The 25,728-nt window shown below is 46.6% G+C and overlaps 2 protein-coding genes across 3 annotated transcripts; one reads left to right on the forward strand and one right to left on the reverse strand.

Moving 5' to 3' along the window:
- Positions 1-3,065: 3,065 nt before the first annotated feature.
- LOC124701222 (serine/threonine-protein kinase BLUS1-like) lies at positions 3,066-11,049 on the forward strand. Of its 2 annotated transcripts, none has more exons than XM_047233271.1 (5): positions 3,066-3,284; positions 4,427-4,681; positions 4,757-4,881; positions 4,982-5,026; positions 10,962-11,049. In XM_047233271.1, exons 1-5 carry the CDS (start codon positions 3,066-3,068, stop codon positions 11,032-11,034), a joined length of 717 nt encoding a protein of 238 aa, XP_047089227.1. In that variant the 3' UTR covers positions 11,035-11,049. The 2 variants fall into 2 exon arrangements, with proteins under 2 accessions (XP_047089227.1, XP_047089226.1); XM_047233270.1 differs by lacking the exon at positions 10,962-11,049 and adding an exon at positions 5,177-5,927.
- A 1,321-nt stretch (positions 11,050-12,370) lies between these two features.
- Positions 12,371-15,415, reverse strand: LOC124694418. Its single transcript, XM_047227403.1, has 2 exons — positions 13,533-15,415; positions 12,371-13,427 (listed from the first exon to the last, which is right to left on the reverse strand). The coding sequence occupies exons 1-2, from the start codon at positions 15,413-15,415 to the stop codon at positions 12,371-12,373; spliced, it is 2,940 nt and encodes a 979-aa protein (XP_047083359.1).
- Positions 15,416-25,728: the final 10,313 nt, after the last annotated feature.

Below are 25,728 nucleotides of genomic sequence, written 5' to 3' on the forward strand. Positions count from 1 at the left end.
AAAGCACCTCACGAGGTGCTTCACGTGGCTTCCCGTAGCTTCATCTTTAAAGATCCAAACGGTATAACCCTTTGTCCCTATTTCTCATAGTATTTACGTAGAACTGCCACCGAGCGGCCGCTCCCTGGCCGAAACGACACACAACTCGTGCTGCGCGCTAATGCTCGCGCTATGCGTGCTAATTATTATGCTGGCCCGCTGCATGCAGCTGTTACTACTTCTTGATTAACACTACCTACCATGCATGAGAGACACTGGCGAATCTGCTGAACAAATTTAAAACTAATGTATGTCCAGATTCACCAATATATGTCCAGATTCACTAAACGTGCGACAAGTATTATTTCAGAGCGGAGGAAGTATTAAAAAAAAATCAGAAAAAATATATCTGTATGACATTAAAGGGTTTTTTAGATAATTCATTTATTCACAACCAGACAGCCAGCTAAGTTGCCAAACAGTAAAATTCGAAACAGCAGCTTTTCCTATACAGCGGATTTCCCTGCATAGGAGCTTTCCCTGCACAGCCAGCCAGCCACAACCCAAAAGAACATGCCCTTGGTAGCGCGCGTCATGGATCGGCTTCATACGGAAACATGGGCGATTGTTTGGCCTATCATCCGTCCGCACGGGATCTCCGTCTTAATTTGGTTACATTACTGTACTTGCCAAACCTGGAAACATCTACCAGCAGATTAATCTCCTCCATGGTGACTTGGCACAACTAGCTGCAGCTAGCTGCTTTATTTTTTACTACTACTACGTACATGTCAAACAAGGCTGGCTGGCTGGCTACTTGGCACCATTTTCTTTTTGGTGAAATATTTCGGAGCTTTGGTAACTCCAACGAAGTGCACACTCCGTGGCACCAATATTTTTTTTCCTTTTGGGAGGACCCATGAATAATGAGTGTAGGGTTGTTACCCAGCGCTCCTGGCTCATATGCACATGGCCAGCACATCCACGCGTCGGGGGAATGATCCGGTCCGTACTACGGTGAGTACCGCCGGCACAGGGTGGGCCCGCGAGGAGCCGAGCCCGTCCGTTCTGGTCGTACGGTACGGGCGCGTACCCGGCCGTGCTACCCGGGCTTGCTGCTCCGCTCCACACCACGAGCGGATCCTCTGCGCCCTATGTCCCCCTCGCCAGCTGTGAGGTCGGTGTGCACCGACGGTGATGCGCACTACACTATGGAGAGCGACCTCAATTTGCAAATAAAGTGAGAAACGTGATTTGTCGATTACTACGAAGCTGAGCATTTTCATGAAAATGACTAATCCCACCTATTTTTTCCCTGCTGAGAATATTCCAAGAAACATGCCCTAAATTTACCGCGCCCCACGACATATCTCTTTTAGAGCCAACTCTACCTAAATTTGTTGTTGTAAGGACATCTCGTGGACAGGCCGCACACCTTCCCGTTGTCCGCAAGTCAGTGGAACAAATCTTGATTTTTTTAGGTGGCTACATGTTTCCATTATACAATAAACCTAATTACACTAAACCAAGCTGTATAGAGGCATGCCCATCGTCGGCGTAGCTGGCTTGGCCCTCGCAGGCCGTCGGAGCTTCCTTGGCCCTCGTCATCCCTTGGTTGCCACGGACGCATGGCTTCGTTGGCGCATCGTATCCTCTCTCGAGTTGCATGCCTCCTCATGGTCCGGGCATAGGTCATGGCCTGCCGCTGCTTCGCCTCTACCTGCGTCGTCGCGTGAGCGGCTATGCAGGCGTGCCGACAACTCGATCTCGGCGGCCCTCGCCGCCTGCCGCAACGCCATCGATTTCCGCTCCGCCGATGCGTGCTTTTGTAGCCGCTCCGATGACACCTACACGATGATGAAGTTTGTCTACCTGCGGGCCACCTGTACCGCCTCCAACGCGGCGTGGAGGGCGGCATGTTGGAATGCGGCCTCTGCCGACGCCCGATAGGCGATCTCTTCGGCCGCACGGTGGGAGTCGAGCTCTGTCGCCATGAACTAGCGGCCGCGCTCCTCCCAGGTCGTTGTCTAGCGAAACAACTTGAGAAGTCTGCAGGCGTCCGATGCTTGCAGGGCTCGTTACCACGCGCCTTGGAAGGGCTCGCTCAGTAGAGCTCAACGCGCGCTGATCGTCCTCGCCACCGGCGTCGTCGCCTCAATCGTCACAGCTCACCGTGGGGCTCGGAGGGTACCTCTTTAGCACATCCTCGCTAATCTTGGCCAAAGTGGCGGGTAGGGTGAGGTCAAACATGGCTATGGTTCTGTGATCTGGCCGAGGTCCCATGGTGGGCTCGATTTATAGGCACACCGGTCTGGGCGGGAAACAAAAGCGGCCTCGGAGGAGAAAACAACGACGAAATGGGCCCCGGGCGGGGTGCTTGATTGGAAAGGGCGGGTGGAAATCGATGATGCCGTCATTAGCCTCTGGTTAGCAACAACAGCCACCATTATCCCCTGCTAAAGCTGCAGCGCATGCTAAATGTGGTATGCGGGTAGGGCCGCCGCAAGCGTAAACAAATATGGGTTTCTTTCCTGTCCGCATGCCATCGCAAACCGACCAAAGAGAGAAAATATGTCTTTTAGTATGTGCGAAGAGGCTGATCACTATATACATCTAGCCGCTGGGCTGAGTTTTTACAGATACTTTTTTGTCGTTTACGTCACGCCGTTAGGGATGGGCTGGCTATACTGAATTTTATACCGATGGTGAAACGCATTGCGCACAGACGATCCCGCTGATTGCTCACAGACCAACATCGGGAGGCGGAGATCTCTCAGCCCAGCGCACCGGCCGCATCTACCTCCCTCCCTAGGCCACTCCACCCCGCCCCAACCACCACCTCTTACTCCCACTTCCACCCCGGCCCCACCACACCCGTCCCCACAAGTCATCCTCATACCCGCGAAAACCCTCGCGTCCCACGCCACGCCAGAAACAATCCCTCCGCAAAATCTTCCGTTTCACCCCGCTCCGCCCCCCTCGGTCTCTCCAGAGTCCCCACTCGTACGCGCGCGACACCAGTCAACCAACTCCCCCGCCGGCGGCCGCGCGCGCGCCCGCGATCGGCCCGCCCGCCCGCGAGGAAGATGGTCAGGAGCGGGAGCATGCGGCGGGCCTCGCTGCCGTCCGCGGCGGCGGCGGCCCCGGCGCCGCCGCCCGACTTCACCGCGTCGCCGGGCGACTACAGGCTCATGGAGGAGATTGGCTTCGGCGCCAACGCCGTCGTCTACCGCGCCGTCTTCCTCCCCGCCAACACCACCATCGCCGTCAAGTGCCTCGATCTCGATCGGGTCAACAGTAACCTCGTGAGCTCCCCCCTCTCTCTGTCACACCTCTCCTCTCCGATTCTCCCTCGCTCGCGCAAGGCGCGCGTCCTAGGGTTTTGATCGGGTCATTTAGGAACGCATTGCGGACACACTCCTTCGTTCGAGCTGGCCTGTGGTAAGCCGGGCTGATCGATCGATCTACCCATCCCTTTCTCTGCGCAAACCTGTTTATTGGTGTGCGACGGTGACTCTGGATCATGCGACTTAGCTCTATTTGAGGAGTTGATATACCCGATCCTGCAATCTCTGTTCGCGAATTTTACTTTGATGATCCTCTGTTTTCGTCATTTCGCTACTGACTTGCATTGCCCTTGCCGCTGGTTTGGAGATACCGTAGGACTCCTATCTGTATTGTTACTTTGTTAGGCACAACTCCGGTAAGCTTCGATTGCTATTTACTGATTTCACAAATCACATAGATAATAATTTCCAATTGTTCTCTGTATGGCGGCACGTCGACGCGGTGAATTAACTGTAGGATGCGCTACTTTTCTAAATTGCGTCTTCGTTGCAAGGATTTTTAGCTGGCATGATCACCAGGATTACATCTTGCCCGCTTCTGTAGCGCCAAGCTGTACACCTGATAGTGAAAGTGCATCTCATAATGAATGGATTTGTATATTCACACTGGTATCTCATATGTATACATACTCGATTCTGCAATTTCTGTTTGTGAATTATACTTTGATTGTCGGGTTTTCACCATTTTTCTGCTGACTTGCACTACCCTTGCCGCTGAGATACGGTGGGGCTCCTGTCTGTATTGCTAGGCACAATTCCAGCATGCTTTGGTTGCTATTCATTACTTTCACAGATTCTTCTCTCACAGTGCGCTTGAGGCCCCTAGATGGCATGTAGATGCGGTTAACGAAATGTAGGATGCAGTACTTTTTCTAAATTGCGTCTTCGTTGCAAGGAACTGTAACTGCATATTTTTTTGGTTGGCATGATCACCATGAGTATTGCGTGCCCGCTTCAGTAGCGCCAAACAGTACACCAACCAGTGAAAGTTCATCTCATAGGGAACGTATTTGTATACGTACCGGTTGCCTCTTGAAGTTAGTACGTAGTGTATTTAGCATCTCACAGTGGTATCTAATATGTATACATATCCTCTCCAGGATGATGTGCGGAAGGAGGCTCAGATAATGAGCTTGATAGATCATCCGAATGTCATCAAGGCCTATTGCTCGTTCGTTGTCGATCACAACCTTTGGGTGATAATGCCGTTCATGGCAGAGGGTTCATGTTTACACCTAATGAAGGTTGGATACCCCGATGGCCTCGAAGAGCCTGTCATCTGCTCTATTCTAAAAGAAACACTAAAGGCTCTAGATTACCTCCATAGGCAAGGACATATCCACCGAGATGTCAAGGTTAGCTTAATCTGCTCTATAGGTTTATTTTGCGCTAATTTCATCAGCACTTTTGCTAAATATGACATTGTGCAGGCGGGCAATATCCTTGTCGATAGCCCTGGTGTAGTAAAGCTTGGGGACTTCGGTGTATCTGCTTGCTTGTTTGACAGAGGTGATAGACAAAGATCTAGGAATACATTTGTGGGAACCCCGTGCTGGTAGCTATATTTTTTCAAAATTTCTTCTTCTAGAGGCTCAATAAGTATTAAACATTTGAGAAGATGTTTGACATGCTATGTTCTTTTGTTTGGTGTTTAGGATGGCTCCAGAAGTTCTCCAGCCTGGAACCGGTTATAACTTCAAGTATGTTTTGAATATCATATTCATGTTATGTTTGCTACTCTAGTGTATAGTCTAGAATACCTTGATGCATTAGTTGCCACTTGATTAGTTTCATTGGTCCATTAGATGACTATCATCTTTTCACTATAAACAAGCTATTTACATTGGCAGTAGGGTCGAAAACGGAACGCCGTCCTTTTTCTGGAGAAAAAGGAAACAAAGAGCAAAAAAGGATACGGAAACGGTATTTTACGGGAAAGGAAATGGAAAAGGTAACCGGAGAGCCAGTTCCAACGGAAACAACAAGGAAATTACGAAAAAACAAATACGGAAACTTTTCGAAAATATATCCTAGCCAGGCCTAAGTACGAAATAGTAGTCCGACTTGGTCATTTCTCTTGCTCATCGGGCCATGGAATGCATGAAACTAGGGCCTAGATCACACTTGCAACCAGGCCAGGCTATGTACTACTACATACCTGGGCATGGGCAGCTCGGCCTGAAATTCTTTGGCCTAGAGGCCTGAAAATGTTGGCCCAATGGCTGAGCCGAGCCTGGGTAGTCCAAATAAGCAAAATAGGAGGTGGCCCGTCCCGCCGGTCCGATGGGCGGCCAGGCCTGGGACTATTTTTCGTGCGTCAGGCTTTCTTCAGCCCGGCCCAGCCCGAAGGATGTCCAGGTAGTATAACTACTATATTTGTACTTTATGTTCAATTGCCGCTTCTGTCGGCTCATTCCGTTTTCAACCCTAGGCAGCATGTATCATTAGTACATCTAAGGTCACTAAAATGTAGTTTTGGGATTTTATGTTCATATTAAATGCTGAATTGCTATCTCTAGTTTTAAAAATCAGTCTAACAATCTTTGTTACATTTGTCCTTTTTATCTATCCACTCTATAATTGCAATACTCTTTGGCTTGCATTTCTGTATTTTTATCACGTCTTTATATTTTGACTTGTTACTACTCCCCCTGTTCCCTGTTACCATTTTTAGCGAGTCAAAAGCATGCATGCAAAATAAATCTGTATGTGCAATAACTCTGTACGGTTCGTGTGTACCATAGACCGAAGTTTCAATTAAAGCTCAAGCGCATGCAAGGGGGTCCGTGGTATGTACAATCATCCGTATACATTTTACCAAATCACAGGGAAACACCGTATAAAATAATTGCTATATTAGTTGCTAATCGCATTGCATGCATGTGCGGATGCGATATTGACCTCGCGCGTTGCTAGGTTCCAAACGTCCGGGTCGCGTCTTAGACCCGTTCTTTCCAAAACGTGAATTCGGGTATTACGAAAATCAAGTTTTACTCATCCAAGAATTAGTTAGGTGGTCCAAATAAAGTTTTAGTTTGTTAGATTTCTAAAGGAGTTTAGATAAAACTAGTTCCAAATTATGCGCTGACATGAACTAATTTGTTAGGTAACTTAGTCGTTGCATGGTAGGAAAATTCTCGAACTTGAATGACTAATTTGCGAACCTGAATACCAGTTGTGGGTTGCTTGAAGCGCAGAGGCAACAAAATGCAATATTGATTTACTATACTATCTCCGTTCTGAAATAAGAGTGTCACAATTTTATCTAGATATAAATATATCTAAACGCAAAATCTAATTTTTGCCTGGGCATTGCCGTGTCTTACGTGGTGCTCCGTCGTCTGGCCCGTCGGATTGCGATCGAGCGGATGGAAAAGAACCGACGCAAACATCCAAACCAGCGACGGCCTCATTTTCTTTTTCTTTTTCGTTGTCTTAGGAAATTGGCACCACCGGGTTCATCCCCACCTACCCCCTCGCGCACGAGCGCCCTGCTCGATCTCCACCGCCGAATCACTCTCGTCGGCGGGGAGAAATCCAATGGGAAGCCCCGGTGTAGTGTCCCTGGTCGGTTCGATTAGTGGTGGAGGAGCTTCGACGGCAGATCAAGGCATCTGGCGGCGGGGGTGGCCGTGCTGGGCCTGGGAGGGTTCCTTCGGCGGCGCGACGTCCCCAATCCTATACTTCTAAGGTGGTGCGGGCATCGGAGGAGGACTTGGTGGAAGGGATTCTGCAGTCGACGCTATTGTGGCGGGGCGGCCGTCGGCTGAGGGGTGGTTGAAGGAGTAAGGTGCTGGTGAGTCCTTTGATCCCTCTCGTTTCTAAGGGGCTGGCGTGCTGCTCGACGCGAGCTCGATTTCATCTCCAGTTTTGGTCACGAGGGCGCTGAATCGTTCTGTTCTCATGGTGGTGCTAGTCTAGCTAGTACGAGAGCGCTCTTTCTATTGTAGTTGTTTCTGTTCAGTAATAGTGTGCTCGTCTAGTATTCACGGGAGATTTTTTTTTTAGATAAAAGGCTCATAGCCCGACTTTGAATTAACAAAGCCCTCAACCGACAAGTAGTTGCAGTTACAGACACGCTGGGGATACCAGCTTACAAATAAGCACAGGAGAGAAGAAACAACACCAAACAAAGAGGGCGACTAGACAAAGCATTGACAAAGAAAGGAAAATCTAATGTCCTATGCTTGAGTCATCCTCTTGCAGCCAAGAAGAACAGGGCATTGCCGGCTCAAGCCGCGACCTTCACCGGAGTCACCATGACATCGTCTTCTCGGACTCTTACCAACCACACAAGGAAACCACCGGAAGTGCAGAACATGATAAACCGTCGAGGATCAAGGTTCTAAAGCGACGCCTCCAAGCACCAGAATGCCGTCGTCGCCCACCCTGTGAGGGGAAAAGTTTTCACCTAGAAACACAAGATCAAGAATACGAGAAAAGGGAAGGCTCCGCAACGACGCCTTCAAGAAGGGAAATGGCACCCGTGGGTGTCATCGTCATTGGCACCAGACTAGCCGGGCAAGGCTTTCACCCGAGCCTTCCTCGACTCTCATCTCACACCATGCCAATCGTAGCTCCAAGCCAATTTGCACTAAACCCCTCCAATGGCCAGCCCCCTGGCTGCCGAAGAAGAGTAGGTATAGGCTCACTGAAGACGAAACACGAACCAAGGCTGGAGATGCACGACAAGCAAAAGGTACACAAGTGGAAACCATCATGCCATGGCAAAAGCCAAGAGGAACAACACACCAAGGGACCATCTTCTCCCAAGGTCCAGCGGAAACAAAAGCTGATGAGGTAGGTGTGATAAGCTGATTCCACGCGGCGAGGTAGACTGTGAGCGCTGGGATGAAGAAGGGGGGAACCGCGAGACCACCGCTCCGGCACCATCGGCATTGCGGGTCACCCTGACCGCGCGCGCACAGATCCCCGACGACATCAACCACACGCATCAGCAGCACTTGGCCGGCGGCGAATCACAAACGCACCACCAAGACTCCACTCTGAAGAAGCACAGCCGCCAGACCCGAAGGCCAACTCCACCAGACACACGAACTTACCCAAGACCAGATCTGGCCAAACCAGAACAACACCCGCACATCGCCTGCACAAAAAGCTTGGCCCTTTGACGACCATCACCGGAAAACCAACTGCTCCTATGCGCGGCCGACCACACAACTGCCCCTGCAGAAACGAGCACCGGCCACCCACCAAACCACGGCCATAGACTGCGCCCCCTGGCGCAGAAACGGCCGCCGGCCCAGATCCGAAGGACAGGACACACAGTGGCCTGGGGAGCAACGGAACCGCCAACCACGGCCGGATCCGCGCGGAGAAACCAGGGCGGCGCAACAGCTGCCGGGGTCAGATGGCGAGGGAGACGAGGACGACGACGGTGGTCGAGGGGAAGAGCAGCGTGGAGGAGGAGAGGCCGGGGCGCCGCCGCGGTGCAAGGATCCAGTGCCGCCGGCGAGGAAGCGACGGATCCAGCGCAGAGTCTTCCTCCATACTGCTGCAGGGGAGCCGAAACCGCTACTCCCCGCCGCCCCCTTCACCGGCGCCGCACAGCCTTTGCGGCGGCAGCCTCTAGGGGCGACGAGAAGGGGGGAGAGGTGGGAGGAGGAGGTGGCGGCGGGAGCTAGGGTTTGTCTCCCCCGGTCGCCAAGAGGGGCGACGCGAGAGAGACGAAGGGGGGGGCTTTGTTTTTCTTCACGGGAGATTTTCGTTTATGCAGCGAAGTAACGTTGGTGTTGTTACTCTGTTAGGGATCAGATAACTATGTGGGAATTTGGTCTCTCTGTTTTCCGGACTGCATAGTATGCTCATGTGTATGTAATAATCTACACGTACAATGTATTATTTAATCTGTCATGGTGGTGCTACTATGCTCTTTTTGCATCAGTATACAGTATGCTCATAGAAGAACTGCGCCCCATTCCTATGTCCATGCCTACTGAGGACACTGCATTGATCTATGTCAAAATTTACTAGGAGAAAGTTTAAATCAAGTGCCCACAATTTAGCTCAACTAGCTATTTGGTCTGGAACCTGTAAGCTTTGGCTGGCTCCAGTGTCAACTGTTATCTCTGATTTCGTTGTGGACAATTGTGTACCTTGAATGTGAGTAATATATGAGCTTTCCCGCTCTAAACATGGAGTATAGAGTAGTAGTTCTTAGTTTTGGATTTTAGTAGCGGGATGTATGTTTTTGGCAATATATACATCCTGGGACCATGGTCGTAGTTTAGTATATATGCTGCTCATAGGATGTATTTTTTATGTCGTAGGGTGCTTTTGTAGTCCGATACCCTTCATTTTATTGTGAGCAGCATAGTGATTTTTGGGAGACTTTTACTCCCTCCGGCCCTTAATACTTGTCATAAATTTAGGCAAAATATAGAATAAAATGTACTAAGTTCATTGAACCTACGGCAATTATTTAGGGCCGGTGGGAGTAGCGATTTTATTAAAGTTTTACTGTCATATAATTGTCCCACTCCCCAGATACACTAGCTACCACCTCCAATTGGTGAAGCGTGCATCTTGGGTGTTGTATATGTATTTTTTTCTCGAATCTGCAATACCTGGTGATCAGGATGCATGTTATTTCCGTAGTACATGCAATTATTCTAGTTAAATAATGCAATTATGTTATTAATATGGGTTTTTATGTTGTTTTTTAATAGGATGTAATTATTGTTCCCGAAATACATGCTATCGTGTTACAAATTGCAGTTGTAGGTTTCACATTTTTTGTAGAATGTATCTATTTTATCCTGAGGCATTATGACATGTATAGCTGAACATGACTATAATTTGTATGGTTTACATGTATCTATATACTTTTTATGAGGTCGTCATGAACCACATGCAACTCTATAGCCGGACTGTAATTTTCATTGTTCTTACATGTACTATATACTCTAATGCATGTTACCTCATGGGTCACATTAATGTAGCTTATTACTGTTTTTTCTGCGATGTGCATGTAACTTTTTAGTCAACCTATGTATGCAGGCAGTAACTTTTATTGTAAACCTCGTATCTAGACTGTAACTTTTCAGTAAACCTATCTATATAAACTGTAACTTTTTAGTCAGCTTATGTATGTAGGCTGTAACTTTTTAGTCAGATTATGTATGTAGGTTGTAACTTGTTAATCAGCTTATGTTTGTAGGCTGTAACTTTTTTGGTAAACCTATGTATGTAGGCTGTAACTTTTCTTGTGTTCAGCACTAGATAATGTTGGCCATGTTTCAACTACAGTATCTGCAGATGGACCTCTGTTCCTTCTAGCAGCATGCACCGGGGCTTTAACTTATTCTCCCTCTGGTGCATGATCTTGACTTTGATCCTCCTCAAAGTTCGTACATCTGCGTCATCCAGAATTGGAACATTTAGGTACAGACCAGCAGAAGGATAGTTGGACTCCGTACCTACAACAGATAGAACAATTATATAGAAGCTAATTTGCATGTTACATAAGAAAGTTCATTTCCATATCAAAAAACTAGCATGAATTTTCTCTTTTAACTTTTTCAAGTATGCAAAGTTACAGCTACTATGCTATTTTTTACCGGCTAACAAAACAATGACTAACTTTTTGTTTCTGATATTTCTTAATGCAAACAGAGCTCATCCTATGAAGATCTCATGGCGCCCTACAGTTCGAGTGAGCATGAAGCCTCAAGGAAATTGTACATGATGTTTTTGATTCAGTTTTCTGCTACAAATTTTTCTGGATCTTCCATGTTGTTCGAGTGGTGGTTCAAAGTTGTGATGCTCACAAACTTATGAAAGCCACGTGCTTTTGTTCATATTTCTCATAGAAGAACATTTTTTTACATCCTAGTATGCACATCACTTCCAGCTACTATATGTTTACAATGAGATAATTTCATTTTCCAATCATGGAATATTTTGTTACATCAACAATTTTTACATTGAACCTGGCTTGTAGAATAAAATCTATTTATACAGATCTGGATGTGCAGAAGTAATTTTACCTTCCTCGGGTTCTTGCACAGCAGTAGGAATGGAGACTGTTGTTCTACTACTTTTCCGGTTTATTAGCTCTTTTGCTTGTAGTTTCTGGTACAGCCATGGAGTTTTCCGGCATATCTTCATGTCTGACGTGGCCTGTATTTTCTGGAGCGTCACCCCCGCCTGGTGGCGCGCGCCCCCTCTCGAAAAGAAAATCAGCAGGGAAATGGACCAGATCGTCTTCCTATTTTGGAAACACGTCGCTTTCACCGTGCGGGACCAGTTTCTATTTCTGGAAATTGTCACCGTGCGCGGGACCAGTTTCTATTTCTGGAAATTGTCACGTTCATACAGGAGGGGCACCATGTAGCGCTAAATAGTAATCGCGCACTGTGTAGCAGCCCCCATATCTAAATAAGTGGTTAGTTTTGAAAGGATACATCACTAGAATTTCGAAGCAAGACAACGTGGCAAGTTTTAACCTTCCATATGCATACCTACAACAATAATTAAAAGACACAGACCTGAATGGTAGAACCAAACATAAACACTTGATCACACTTGCTGAATAAATATCACACAAATTAAATGATTTTCTTACATAGTCTTTGGCACATAGTATTCCCATCACACCAATTAAAGGGGTAGACACATCAGAGAGACGCGTCAAACCCTTCTTATTTCAAGCATACAACATAATCACAAACCACAGGTAGACAATAGGTCACCTCACTCCCAGTAGAAAGAGCTAGATGGCATCCATTCATTCTTCAGAAAACAAAGAACCACAAATCTTGGGAAGAAATTAAAACACTAATCACTTGAACTGTATCAACCACAGAAATAGAAAGCAACATGACGTATGCCGCCGCCCGTTGTAGGTCTTTCTTGACAGCACCAAACCTACACAACACAACAAATGATCAATCATACGAGTGATTATTAACAACAAGGTCTGTTCGATCATGGCCACCACTCACACATTACGACACATTCTTTAAAAATAAATAGAAAATAAGGTGGAATGCATGCGTGTTTACCTAGACAACAAGGTTGGTTCATCGAAGCACCGAGACTCTGGGCAGGGGGTTCTTGTAGTACGACGAGTGGCGCGGCTTGAAGAGGGAAGGGTCGTGCCTGACCTCCAGTCCATCCCACTCCAGCTTCTCCCACCAGTCCTTCTCGCAGTCCACAATGGGGTGGCTGTCTTGCGCGACAGATGGGAGGCGCCTGACACCCCAACAGCCCCTGAGCCTGACTTTCTCAAGCTTGGGAGCAAACATTTTGGCTTCGCATATATGTTGCAGCTTATAGAGCTCATGCATGTAGATGTACTTCAACTTTGGGAACTCTAGTATTCCTTTTCTGTGGCCGGTAGAAATTATTGCCAGAAACCTAGGCTCCACAGGGAAAACATCCTTCATATCACCACAGTTGATGATGTGTAGAGTTTCTAAGTTGGGAAAATATGAGTGTGGAGCATTCCACGATAGTGGAAGCGCAAACGTGAGCCTTGGGCAGGACCATAAATGTATGCTCTGCAATCTCACAAACGATCTATTGTCCATATTATTGTCCATATGACTAATCATCCTTCCTTTGGTCCAAATGCAATGTACCATCTGTAGATCAGCTGCCCGAAAGGTCTCTATTTTATTAAAGCAATATTCATCATAGTTTGTGATGAAGACTGTGTGCATCTTCGGGCATCTCGCAACATGACATTCTTTCAAATCTTTCCAAGTAAGCCTATTCCCTTCTCCGGTGAGCATGTGTTCAGGGATGGTAGTGGTGATAGAAAAATTGTCGTGCACATGCAACGACTTTGCCTTGTTCATCACAAAGATGATAGCCTCTATTTCTTGCTGGCTTTCCAATCTAGTGTTGCTAATTCCCTCACCAATTTGCACATGGTAGCCGAAGGGGTGAAACTGCAGTGCACTAGTGTAGTCATGATCAACAGTAATGCCATCAAGCTCAATACTTGTGTAGGGGTTGCGAGAATGCTGCTGGATTAATGATGGTGACCTGCATATTTTACCACGGCTTCCAGAGCCCATCCTCTCTTTGCTGAACCATTGTCCACTAGCAGATAAGCAGAGGTTGATAATAAATCTATCATTGTTCCAAAAAATATCTTTATACCTTGTTAACACCAATGACTGAATAAATCTCAAGTCCATCAAAGCGACGTATGCTTGACAATATCCCTTTGTTAACTTCTCATAATCTTGTATTATCCTTCCGACCTCTCCTCCTCCTCCTCCTCCTCCTCGAGTATCAATGCATAGAAAACTTATTTGGGGCATCCCTTTTACTGGCCAAAGTACAGCACGAAGTTTCTCACATCCCACCAGCATGAGTCGTTGGAGAAACGGGATCTGCACAACTCTGAGGTCAAGGGTCTTCAATTTTGTGCCTGAAAGGTCCAACTGCTCAAGGTGTGGTAATGACCCCCGCAACCTGATGTCAGATAAACTTGAACAACCAGTAAAGGAGATACGAGTTATTTTAGCCTCCTTGTAATTATACACTTGTCGTTCTACATCTAAGCTGAATGATTCAAGTGACACAGGAAGACCTTCAAGATGCTCTAACCCTACACAATCATCTAGAACCATAGTTTTGACGCTTGTTGCTCCTGACAGACGGGGCAAAACTTGTATTGTATAATTTCCAGATAGGTTGAGGGACTCCATCTTCACCATATTTGTAAATTCATCCTTTTCTCCTGTCTCCCAGGGGCATGTAGGCTCAATTACTTGAAGCTTGCGAAGGTTTTGTAGTTTTTTCCATGCAAAATTGATGTGCCAAAACCTCCCTCTATATATATGCACCTCTCTAATGTTTGCTGCCATATGATCTATAATATCCGGTGATAAATCCAATTCCCAGTCTGTTTTGCATATGTATAGCACCCATAGCGTCTTTAAAAAATCCATTGTTGTCCTATCTTGCTTTTCAGCTTCTTGTTCTCGTTTATCCTTACAGTACGCCAGTCCTAGAAACCTTAAGCTGCGGCAACAATGGAAAGGAGGCGAAGAAAAGCTGAAAGTGCAATGGTCTAATTTGAGCACACGAAGTTTGTTCGATTGATGAAACATGACATTAGGTAGATGTGTTATTGAAGGATTTAATATGTGTGTGACTGCAGCCAGAAAAAATGATGTTGTCTCTTGATGCACAACAAGGTTGTCCGTGTTCCTACCGAATATCCAACGTTTCGAGGGAGTCTTTAGTTCATCACCAAAAGAGGGTATTATATTAAAATAATAATCCTCTGTATGTATCTGTTGATGCAGAGCACCTGCAACCTCCCAAGCTTTGTCAACCTGATCTTCCTCTATGATACCATCACATACCCAATAGTTTGAAGCATGCGTGGCCCAGTTGTAGTCCATGATGTTGCCACCCTGAGAGTTGAGTGACAATAGATACGAGTAACACTCATCAACTACTTTAGTGGATGTATCTTTGATATACGCATCGGTTTCTGTAGCCTCTTTTTGCAGTAAGTAGTTCCACAATAATGTACACCTATATGCGTCATTAAGATGAAGATGTGAATTCTCCACCTTTTCTATAATTTTTGAGTTGAGCCGAAGCCTTCCTCGAAATGTCCACAATACCCGAGTACCCCATAGTGATATAGGAATGCCAAAATCATCCAAGTCAATTGTGCCATCGCTCCCATTATGGAAGACTACTAAATATATGTGTTCTTGTATGACTCGATGTATCTCTGTGCCAACGACTTGTATCTCTGCTCTGGAGCTCTCATCTACCCCTCTAAAATCATCATCTTCATCTTGCCTATCAATAACATCCATTACCCACTGAGGAAGCTTCAGTTCTTGAACGATTGTCCTTTGGAGTCCTCTTCGGCTTTTCCACCTAGAGCAATCAATGTGGATGATCTTGTTGAATTTATTGAGTAGAGACAACGGAGGGTTCTCAGCTATTGATCTAAGCACCACCGAAGCAGCCAGCCCACACCAGCCATCAAAATAGATGGCCTTGTGTGCAATATTGCTCGTATCCTCCAGATAACGGAGTATCGATGTCACTGCATCTCCGATGCTGTTTGTATAAATATTCTGCATTAGTTGATGGAAATTAGTTAAGGTCACTCACTTGGAAGTTTTTGTCTTGTGCAAGAGGTGCAACTACATTTTTCTATTAGTAGTGGGATAAACACTAAAATGCATGCATGGACCTGAGGAAGATTGTAGGGAATGTGGTGTGGTATACATGGGGGTGTGGCAGAGTTGTCGGCTACGGGCCGGGAGGAACACCACTGCACGAGATCGTCACTAGGGAAGAAGATGGTGATACGTCCTAAACATATCTTTGCCTTTTGAAGTTTAATATAATGTTTCCAATATTATTTAACAAATTTTTCATGGGTATTTTCTAAATCCTATTTATTTTTCAATTTAACTTTGGAAGGCAGAATACCCCTCGCGTAATCTATTATTTCAGGAAAGTTCCCAAAAGAGAAAAAAATTGGAGAAACATTGGGAAGAAATTTTGATTGGATACGAAGATCTACGCACATGAACACACCGGAGAGAACCATGAGTTTGTGCTGCTAGCTTGATCATGTTGCTCCACGTGCCTTGTTGTCTCTAGACTATGGGCCTCCCTACGTGTAATTTCGATGGTGGATGCTTGTTTATGAGATGATTTATCCTATTCAATTATTTGCTATGTTTAATCATGAGATATTCATAGATCTATATTGTTGCTCGCATTCTAGATGCGTATTAGGGTTGCACTTAGTCTGGGGCGAGTAGTTGAGGCCGGGTGGCTAGAGACGACAAACCATACCCAATTCTAGGAGTCGTTTTCCAAGGGGAAATCTGGGGACTCCAAACCTTAACATCACTACGGGAGAGCTGGCGTGTGCCGACGGTCAGGTGATGTGCTGACGGCCAAATGTAGGGGCCATCGGCACAGAGGCCCCAGCGACCGGCGATGGAGCTGGCCGTCGGCACAGCATGCAGTACACCGACGGCCACCTTCGGCGCAACTTAAGCCGTCGGCACAACCCGGCGTGCACCGAAGCAGCACCTGACAAGCAGGCTGTGCCGTCACTCCGTCACGGCGCCTTCAGTCTGTGCCGACAGCTACCCACAGCACACTTCCGGCCGTCGACACAGCATGCTGACTGCTGGGCCCCACTTCCCCCGTTACGGCGCTCCATGTTGTGCTGACGGCTACCCACGGCATAACACCTGGCCGTCGGCACTACATATGGACCATTTTTATTTTTACACTTTTTTATTACAAAGGTAATTATTACCCATCTAATTGTTAATCCCAATCATTTTAATTTGTTCATTTCTTCCTCACTACTTTCTTGGCGAACCCCTTTGCGGGAAACCTATATATAAGGGCGGTATAGATCCCCCGGGACCCCGGTCTGGGGTTTCCCCAGAAATCGAGCATCGGAGGGTGGGAAATGGCCCCGAAACTTTTGTGTGTCCACATGGCATGCACACAAGTGACTTGAGATGGTTTTATATCCAAGGCTACCCATCCAGGTGTGTCCTGCTTCTCGGACATGGGGTTCCGACACTTAGGCAGGATGTATAGGGGGAACTCCCTAGGAGGTGAACCGGAGAGAACCTTGAGATCATTTGGGATAATACTTGTTACCACATGTACCTATGACCAAACCAAGCTCAAATGGAGGCATATGCCCAACGGGGGACCCCCGCTGGGATGTAGTCAAAGGGGTAGACCGTGCGGTCAACAGAACTAGGATTTCGTCAGAAATCGAGCCTCGGAGGGTGGTAATGGCCCCAAAACTTGTGTGTGTACACATGGTATGAACACAAGTTATTTGAGATGGTTTATATCCAAGGCTACCCCCAGGTGTGTCCGGCTTCCCGGACATGGTGTTCCTACACTAGTAGATTCTAGATGTATAGGGGGGACTCCCTGGGAGGTGGACCGGAGAGAACCTTGAGATCATATGGGATGATCCTTTTTACCACATGTACCTATGACCTAACCAAGCTCAAATGGAGGCATATTCCCACCGGGGGACCCCCGCTAGGATGTAGTCAAAGGGGTAGACCGCGCGGTCAACAGAACTAGGATTTCTTCAGAAATCGAGCCTCTGAGGGTGGTAATGGCCCCAAAACTTGTGTGTGTACACATGGTATGAACACAAGTTATTTGAGACGGTTTATATCCAAGGCTACCCCCAGGTGTGTCCGGCTTCCCGGACATGGTGTTCCTACACTTTGGCAGCTTCTGGATGTATAGGGGGAACTCCCTGGGAGGTGAACCGGAGAGAACCTTGAGATCATATGGGATGATCCTTGTTACCACATGTACGTATGAACTAACCAAGCTCAAATCGAGGCATATGCCCACCGGGGGACCCACGCTGGGATGTAGTCAAAGAGGTAGATCGCGCGGTCAACAGAACTAGGGTTTCGTCAGAAATCGAGCCTCGGAGGGTGGGAATGGCCCCAAAACTTGTGTGTGTCCACATGGTATGCACACAAGTGATTTGAGATGGTTTTATATCCAAGGCTACCCCCAGGTGTGTCCGGCTTCTCGGACATGGGGTTCCTACACTTAGGCAGATTCTGGATGTATAGGGGGGACTCCCTAGGAGGTGAACCGGAGAGAACCTTGAGATCATATGGGATGATCATTGTTACCACATGTACCTATGACCTAACCAAGCTCAAATGGAGGCACATGCCCACCGGGGGACCCCCGCTGGGATGTAGTCATAGGGGTAGAGCGCGCGGTTAACAGAACTAGGGTTTCATCAAAAATCGAGCCTCGTAGGGTGGGAATGGCCCCAAAACTTGTGTGTGTCCATATGGTATGCACATAAGTGGTTTGAGATGGTTTTATATCCAAGGCTACCCCCCAGTTGTGTCCGGCTCATTTGATTTGTTGCAGGTTAACAAGCACCACACGTTCCAGGAGAGTCGCTGCTTTTACGTGGTGTCGTCAGATGGAACACAGACAAACTTCTCATACAACAAGTGCCTGGACAATTACGTGAGGAAGAGCTATGCAGAAGAGCCCGCTGAATTGGTCTCCCGGATGTACTTCCAGAGGCGCAACCGTGATCGAGCACCAGCCGAGGCTTCTCAACCAACTCCGGTAGAAAACTCGCAAGCCACTCCACAGGAGGCTCAGCTAGAGACTCCAGCCCCACTGGCAGAGACCTCGCAAGCCACTCCACATGAGGCTCAAATGATAAGTGGGCCTGATTATGTCTTAGGGCGTCATGTAGAAGCAACTGAACCGATGTACATACAAGCCTAGCTCTCTTGTTGGCATCACATGCTGCTGCTTTGCCCCGACTCCGTGTAGAGGGCTGACAGTACCAGTCTTTTAGACCTGATGGGCCATGTTTCCTATGTCCCTTCCAGACAAACTCTACATTCCGGGAGATGGAATCGTGTGGTATGCTGCCTTCCGTAGTAATCGTGACTAGTTTTGATATGTCTTCGATCTCGCACCTCGGAGGGTGGGAATGGCCCCAAAACTTGTGTGTGTCCACATGGTATGCACACAAGTGATTTGAGATGGTTTTATATCCAAAGCTACCCCCCAGGTGTGTCCGGCTTCTCGGACATGGGGTTCCTACACTTAGGTAGATTCTGGATGTATAGGGGGAACTCCCTGGGAGGTGAACCGGAGAGAACCTTGAGATCATATGGGATGATCATTGTTACCACATGTACCTATGACCTATCCAAGCTCAAATGAAGGCATATGCCCACCGGGGGACCCCTGCTGGGATGTAGTCAAAGGGGTAGACCGCGCGATCAACAGAACTAGGGTTTCGTCAGAAATCGAGCCTCGGAGGGTGGGAATGGCTCCAAAACTTGTGCGTGTCCACATGGTATGCACACAAGTGGTTTGAGATGGTTTTATTCCAAGGCTACCCCCAGGTGTGTCCGGCTCATTTGATTTGTTGCAGGTTAACAAGCACCACACGTTCTAGGAGAGTCACTGCTTTTACGTGGTCGTGGGTGCTGTGCCGACGGTGCGGGGCCGTCGGCAGACGTTGCCTCTCCCGTAGTGCATAGTGGTAGGACATTTATGTATTAATATTTTTTTCCTGAGAGATATGAATTTGGGGATCAATCGCCAGGGTGTATTTACACGTGTATACGGCTGCACCTAGTTATGTCTCCACTCTAGAAATAATTGTGATATGCAATTCTTCTGTGCTAATATTCGTTTGCAAATGGAACACAATGTGTGTCAGTTGGGGTGTTTGAGTGGTGCAATTAACTCAGTGACAAAAAGACTCGGTCAATTAGGCAACTGCAACTGTGGGAAGAGACATAGAAAATAATCTGGTTGCGGTTGCATCATATATATGGTCTCCCTTCCTCCAGTAATGCAGATAGGCTAGCTAGTATGTACTGGAAATAATCTTGCAGATAGGCTGGCTAGTATGTACTGGAAATTTTAAAATGTGGATCAAATTTTATACTGTGGACAGTACCGAGTCTAGATTGTGAGAATAACATACATGTACCCGTCGAGGCATGATGAATAGTATTTCAGTAAAGACCGGCGAAGACAAACGCTGCAGAAATCTAACCCATCGATCGATCTGCTCCGGCCTGTAGAGATGACTTATATATATCTTTCTTGTTCTCACCTAGTTACCATAAGAAACCGGGAGGCACTAGTTATGCTTCGTTGTCAGTCGATGGAAACAAACTAAAAGTGCGAGAAATTGGGCACAGGAAGTAAAATGGTATAGCAGTAGTACGTAGCAACGGCAGTACCTTACTTGGCGGATACTGTGTCCTCAATGAAGGACCAACAAAGACAAGAAGCTCCAGAGACTTAACCCAACAATCTGCACTACCAGACGAAATATCTGCGCAAGAGTCGCAAAAGAATTAGTTTGTGTTTGTGCATAGATAAACAATTTCGGTCGGTCGACGGAAACAAACTAATTAAACTGCGAGGAATTAGAGCAGAAGTAGCAGCAGCAGCAACATTAGTACCTTACTATGCAGTCAATCACATCGATCTTGTGTGCTTATGATGATGGGTGACAGGAGGATCAATGTACATGCTGGTTGTGGCAGAGGAAAGATGTTCACATCAGCAAGTTATATGAAGCTGAGCGGCTGAGTGCAATTGTCTGTGGCTTGCCATTATGCCAAAAGTAGGCATCCGTACATAGCTAGCTGGTTAATTCTTTGCTTGACGATGTAGCAAAGTAAAGGATAACTTAAGGTGGATTCTGTGCTCCTTTGCTTCTTCTTTTTTCTTTGGATAAAGCAAAGGGACATATAACAGCAAGGACTAGGCCAAATACATAGATGAACCGTGAGTGTTACAAGGGATCAGGATGTTCGCTTTGTTCTTCTAGCCACACATGTACTAGAAGGACCCTGCGCGTCATGCCGCGCCGTTTTTCTTTTTCAATCATCTATTTTTTACTATGTGTTTTGTTGTGATTTTTTTAATGGTCTGGAACAGTCACGTGTACCAGACCACCCTTTCTCAATACTTGAATAATCGTGTCTACAATCTGGATAGTCACCACAAAGCAAAGAGAGCAACCACAATACTCCATTCTTAGAAAAACATCATTAATTACTCCATCAGATGACATTACAATTCAACAATGACTTAAACTTTTCTTTTCCAGACATAGCTCCAATATGTTGAATATTCAAAATTTTGCAAGAAGATATACATGGGCAATAAGAATCAAGTTGCTTTAACCCTAATGAATTTTTCTAGTCTGGATCAATCTGATCAATATATCATTGTGTACACCATCAGTGTACTGAATTGAAGTTTTAGCCGTGTGCCAGAAAGATAAAAGGCACATTACACTTGTATATTTGTGCCCGACAAATATTTGTTACATGCAAAAATGTTACAGAAGAATGGATTGAGAAGTATAAACGGATGGTCCATCCTTTCTGAAATGTGGGCTAGTCACACCTACAACTATGCATGGATGAGAAGAATCACTTGAATGTTGATTCTCGGAACTTCAGGTTCCTCTTAGATACAGCAGAATATATATTACCATCAATTATTTAAAGTATAGTGGATAGCTTTAGCTCTTCATTGAGAATAAACATGCTTGCTTAGCAACCATTACATGTCAGGATAGAAATTTGATACCTAAATCAATTTGTTATTTAAAAGACTAAACATATTTTAATCAGTGGCTAACACAAAGGTCAGCTAAGCATCAACTAAAATAAGACTATGTTCAAAAATTAGTAAAAAACTAAAATAAGACATAGACCAATTACCTACGGGCACTCAAGTCTAACTTAAACATGCACGTCTAAACTGGTGGCTTCTAGTTTGATCTTTTTCTTTCATTTAAAATGAATCTTAAAACACCGTCCAGGGATATCTACACAGAAAGAACGAACAAAAATTTGTGCCGAATATCAAAAAATTGTATAGCTTCACACAACCATCCTCATGTGCAAGCCACTATTGTTTATAAGAACCAACTCATACTTATAGAAGACAAAGAAGAAAAATGATAGTAATATTCATATTTAAAATCCAAGAGATGATATTAAATATGCTTTAGAAAACAAGTACACATATTAATTTAACTCATATTGCATGAGCTGAAACCAGACTCGATTCACACTGAACTCTTTGGGAGCAATTCTTCAAGCACCTCATATGAATATCATATTCGAATTTATCTTATCTGCACATAGAAATTCTAAAAAAATGTAATCATTCTAATTACCTCATGGAAAATTTGGGTGGACAAAGTAATATTTATCACACAACAAACTTAGGTGGTGGAATAGAATAGGCAAATGAACAATTCACAAAATTAACCAACCTGGATTCGTTTTCCCTGTGGCTCATAAGATTCTCTAGCAAACAAAAATGATCTTACATTGTTTTGTTAAGCAGACAATAACAGAAGCTACCAGGAATATTTGGTTCCATAACAGGACACCCAAATGGTTCCGCGGAAAACTTGTCCTAGATTATGTACAATTTCTGCAAGAAGGATTCAACCAATATGACATAATAAATTGTTATATACTGCCAATACAGCACCAAGAAAGTCAGTATTTCTTCATTCTTGGATGCCATTAGAAGGATATGTGTCATGGCAGATATATTAAATAATTGCCACATGGATAGCATGGCATTTAAAAGTGGGCATGGATAATACATAAGTTGATCGATTGCCATGTTTAATCCAATCTTTGTAAGGCGTGCATATGGAATAATCCAGATTGTGTTATCTTTGTACTGGCACTTAGTTCTCTTTATTTTCTCAGGTTAGGTATGCCAATGTTATGTTGTTCTAAAAAAAGGCCAATATTATGTTAAGCTGCTTCCATGGACTAAGAGGTGATGAGACAATTTGCTAAAAAAAAAAGGGTATGCAATAGATGCCTAGCCAATTCTCATCACAACAGCCTACGTTTAGAAAAGATACCATATGAGATGATCGAAAGGACATAACCAACTTGATTCACTAAGGATATTTGGTTATTTGATTGATAAAATCTGTACTAACATCACACAAAAAACCAGAAGAGAACTCAGCGATTCATGTATAGTTTGTTTTTGCTCATATTGTTTAATATATGGTAGAAAACCTAAGAATCTGAACATTTGAAAATTTACTCCAAATCTAACCCAACCTTTGTATCTGCACCATACTGTGAAACTCCAAAAGAGAGCCCGCGCTCGCTTAGTCATATGGTTATCCAGTCTCATTAATAGTTAATACAATCTTGTATTCACCTACGTACAATAGAAAATATATGTTAGAGAATTAACCTGAGGTTGGGTGGTTAGGAGGGTGGTTGTACCCCCAGCCCACCAGAGTTCAAACCCCAGGTTTGACATCTGTGTGTCTCATAAAGGCGGAATATTCATTCAGTGGGAGGCGACGTTCCCGTCGACAGCGAGGCGCCTGTGGTGACTTCGTTAATTTCAAGATCCGCTAGCTCAGTCTTCCGAAGGTGCTCATAGGGGTAGGGTGTGCGTGTGTGCGTTCATAGGGGTGAGTGTATGCGCGTGTATGTGAGCGTCTGCGTTTGTACTGTGTTTCTAAAAAAAAATAGAATGACAATTAAATGAACAACATCTCTAGCATCAAACACTAACCAAAGTTGACGTGAGTTATAGAATGACTCCTACACTAACATCACACAATTACACACTACAAATTGACAAGTAGAAATTTCAGTGGTTCACATCAATTTCAGCAGTTCAGATAAATAGCTATACTTATTGGAGGCTTTTCGAACCTGGACGCACAAGCCAATGGCATGCCTACCTGCCTAGATCTTCACCGGAAGCAGTAATCACTAATCAGCAGCGCGGACATGGCTGCACAAGTGCACAGGCGCGGATTGGCCACACATGCGCAAAAAAGCTACTCCCAGTCCGTGCACATCCTCGTTGCCGTGCACATCTGAATATAAAGTCAACAACACAGAGTCACACCTGTGGTATAAATAGACCAGTTTAGGAGCAGATCAACTAAGGAAGACAAGACTAAGCAAAGAGTACTGATCTTGTGTTGATGGCGATGGTACCTAGCTCCTCCACCTCGCTGGCGGCCGGCCCTGGACATTGCCTCCTGCTTGACTGATCGTGGCGGCGTGGGCACTGCGTCCCATCTGTAGCAACAGAACAGCCGAACGGGTAGAAGGAGAGGAGAGAGACGGCCCACCTGTCCCGGCCTGCCGGGGAAGAGAGCACCGGAGCGGGGTGGCAACAATCTAAAACCGCGAAAACTTGATTTTACCGACGCCGGTACCTACCGGAGTCCTTCCCGCGAATCAGGCTGCGACAGCTCTTCTCTTGTGGTGGCCCATGCCGGTTTGTATTATTGTATTTCACTGGTATCGTTAGTTTCCCTTAGGCTGGTGCCATTGCGGGCTGTAGGCGGGGCGGTATCGCCCGCCGGGAGGCGAGAGAGAGGCGGGAGTGGGGCGAGACGGGAGCGGCAGGCGACGGCGGGGGCGCCCGGCGCTATCGCCCGCTCCCGCCCAGCTAACGCCCGCGTTGGAGGCGAGAGCGAGGCGAGAGGGAGGCGGTAGCGAGGCGGCAGCGTTGGCGGGGCGGGGCGAGAGCGGGGCGGGCGAGAGGGCGGGCGACAGCGGGCGACAGCGGGCGACAGCGGGCGATAGGCGGGCGAGATGCGGGCGAGAGCGGGCGAGAGAGGGGCGGTAGTGTGTAACGGCTAGCTGACGTGGTGCGATCTGATTCGTCCATGTCAGCTAGCCGTTGGGTAGCCGTTGCTGGTTCAAAAAACCCTAAAATTTCATCCCCACCCCCTATAAATACCCCCCATATGGTTTCACTCACTCCACACCCATTTCATCTCCATTCATCACCTTCCCTCTCTCAAATCTTCTCCACCATGTCCGGTTGGACTCCACCAGATTTGACCACGTTCACAGATCTGTTGGGGCCGGACGGGTCACCAATAAACCTAGATGATGTCTCTCCGACACATCGTCGCACCAATGTCGGTTCTTCGCCGCTTCCCCGAGTTTTATACTCCTCCGGCACACCTCCGGGGCCATATGGGCCATACGCTCCACCTCCGGCGCCATATGGTTCATACCCTCCGCCTCCGTATCCATACCCCCAACCACCTACAGGTAGCGGGAGTGGCATTGTACCTCCTTACCCACCACCTTCGTACGGTTCATACCCTCCACCTCCGTATCCATACGCGCCATATGGTCCGTACCCCCCACCACCTTCTGAAGCTCCCGCTCCAAGCTCCGAGTCCAATGCCGCGGAAACAATCGTACCACCGCGTGCAAAGAGGCTTGACTGGACTGTTGCGGAAGAGGAAAAACTCGGTACTTTACTTACCCATCACATATTTATTTCGGGGTTGGTTCTTGCTTGGATTTTTCACTAACAATATCTATTTCGGGGTAGGTTAATGCTTGGCTTTTTAACTCCAAGGACTCTGTTGCCGGTAATTGCAAGACCGGCACTAGTTTTTGGGGTCAGATAGCTGCAACCTTCAACTCTACCTCAGATCCTGCCCGTCATCAGACCTCGAAGCAGCTGAAGGATCATTGGAACGCCTACAACAAGGAGGTGTCCCTGTTCAATTCATACCACATCCAAGAAACCAATTTACGTCAGAGTGGAGTAGACGATGATATGGTCATGAAGGCGGCAATGGAGAGGTACGCGAATGACAAAAGAGTGACTCAGCCGTTCAGAAAGCACCACTGGTGGCAAGCTGTTCGCAATGAAGCGAAGTGGAAAGGACAACATGGTCCTGGTAGTGGAACCGACTCCACTTCCAAGAGAAGCCGTCTAGGACTTTCTGGTGAGCACAGCTCTAGCGACGCGACATGCGACACGGAGGAAGAGCGTCCAATGGGCCGCGATAGGGCCAAGGCCGCGACAC

Source organism: Lolium rigidum, chromosome 3 (genome assembly GCF_022539505.1).
Source record: "Lolium rigidum isolate FL_2022 chromosome 3, APGP_CSIRO_Lrig_0.1, whole genome shotgun sequence".
In the NCBI taxonomy this organism is placed as follows: domain Eukaryota; kingdom Viridiplantae; phylum Streptophyta; class Magnoliopsida; order Poales; family Poaceae; genus Lolium; species Lolium rigidum.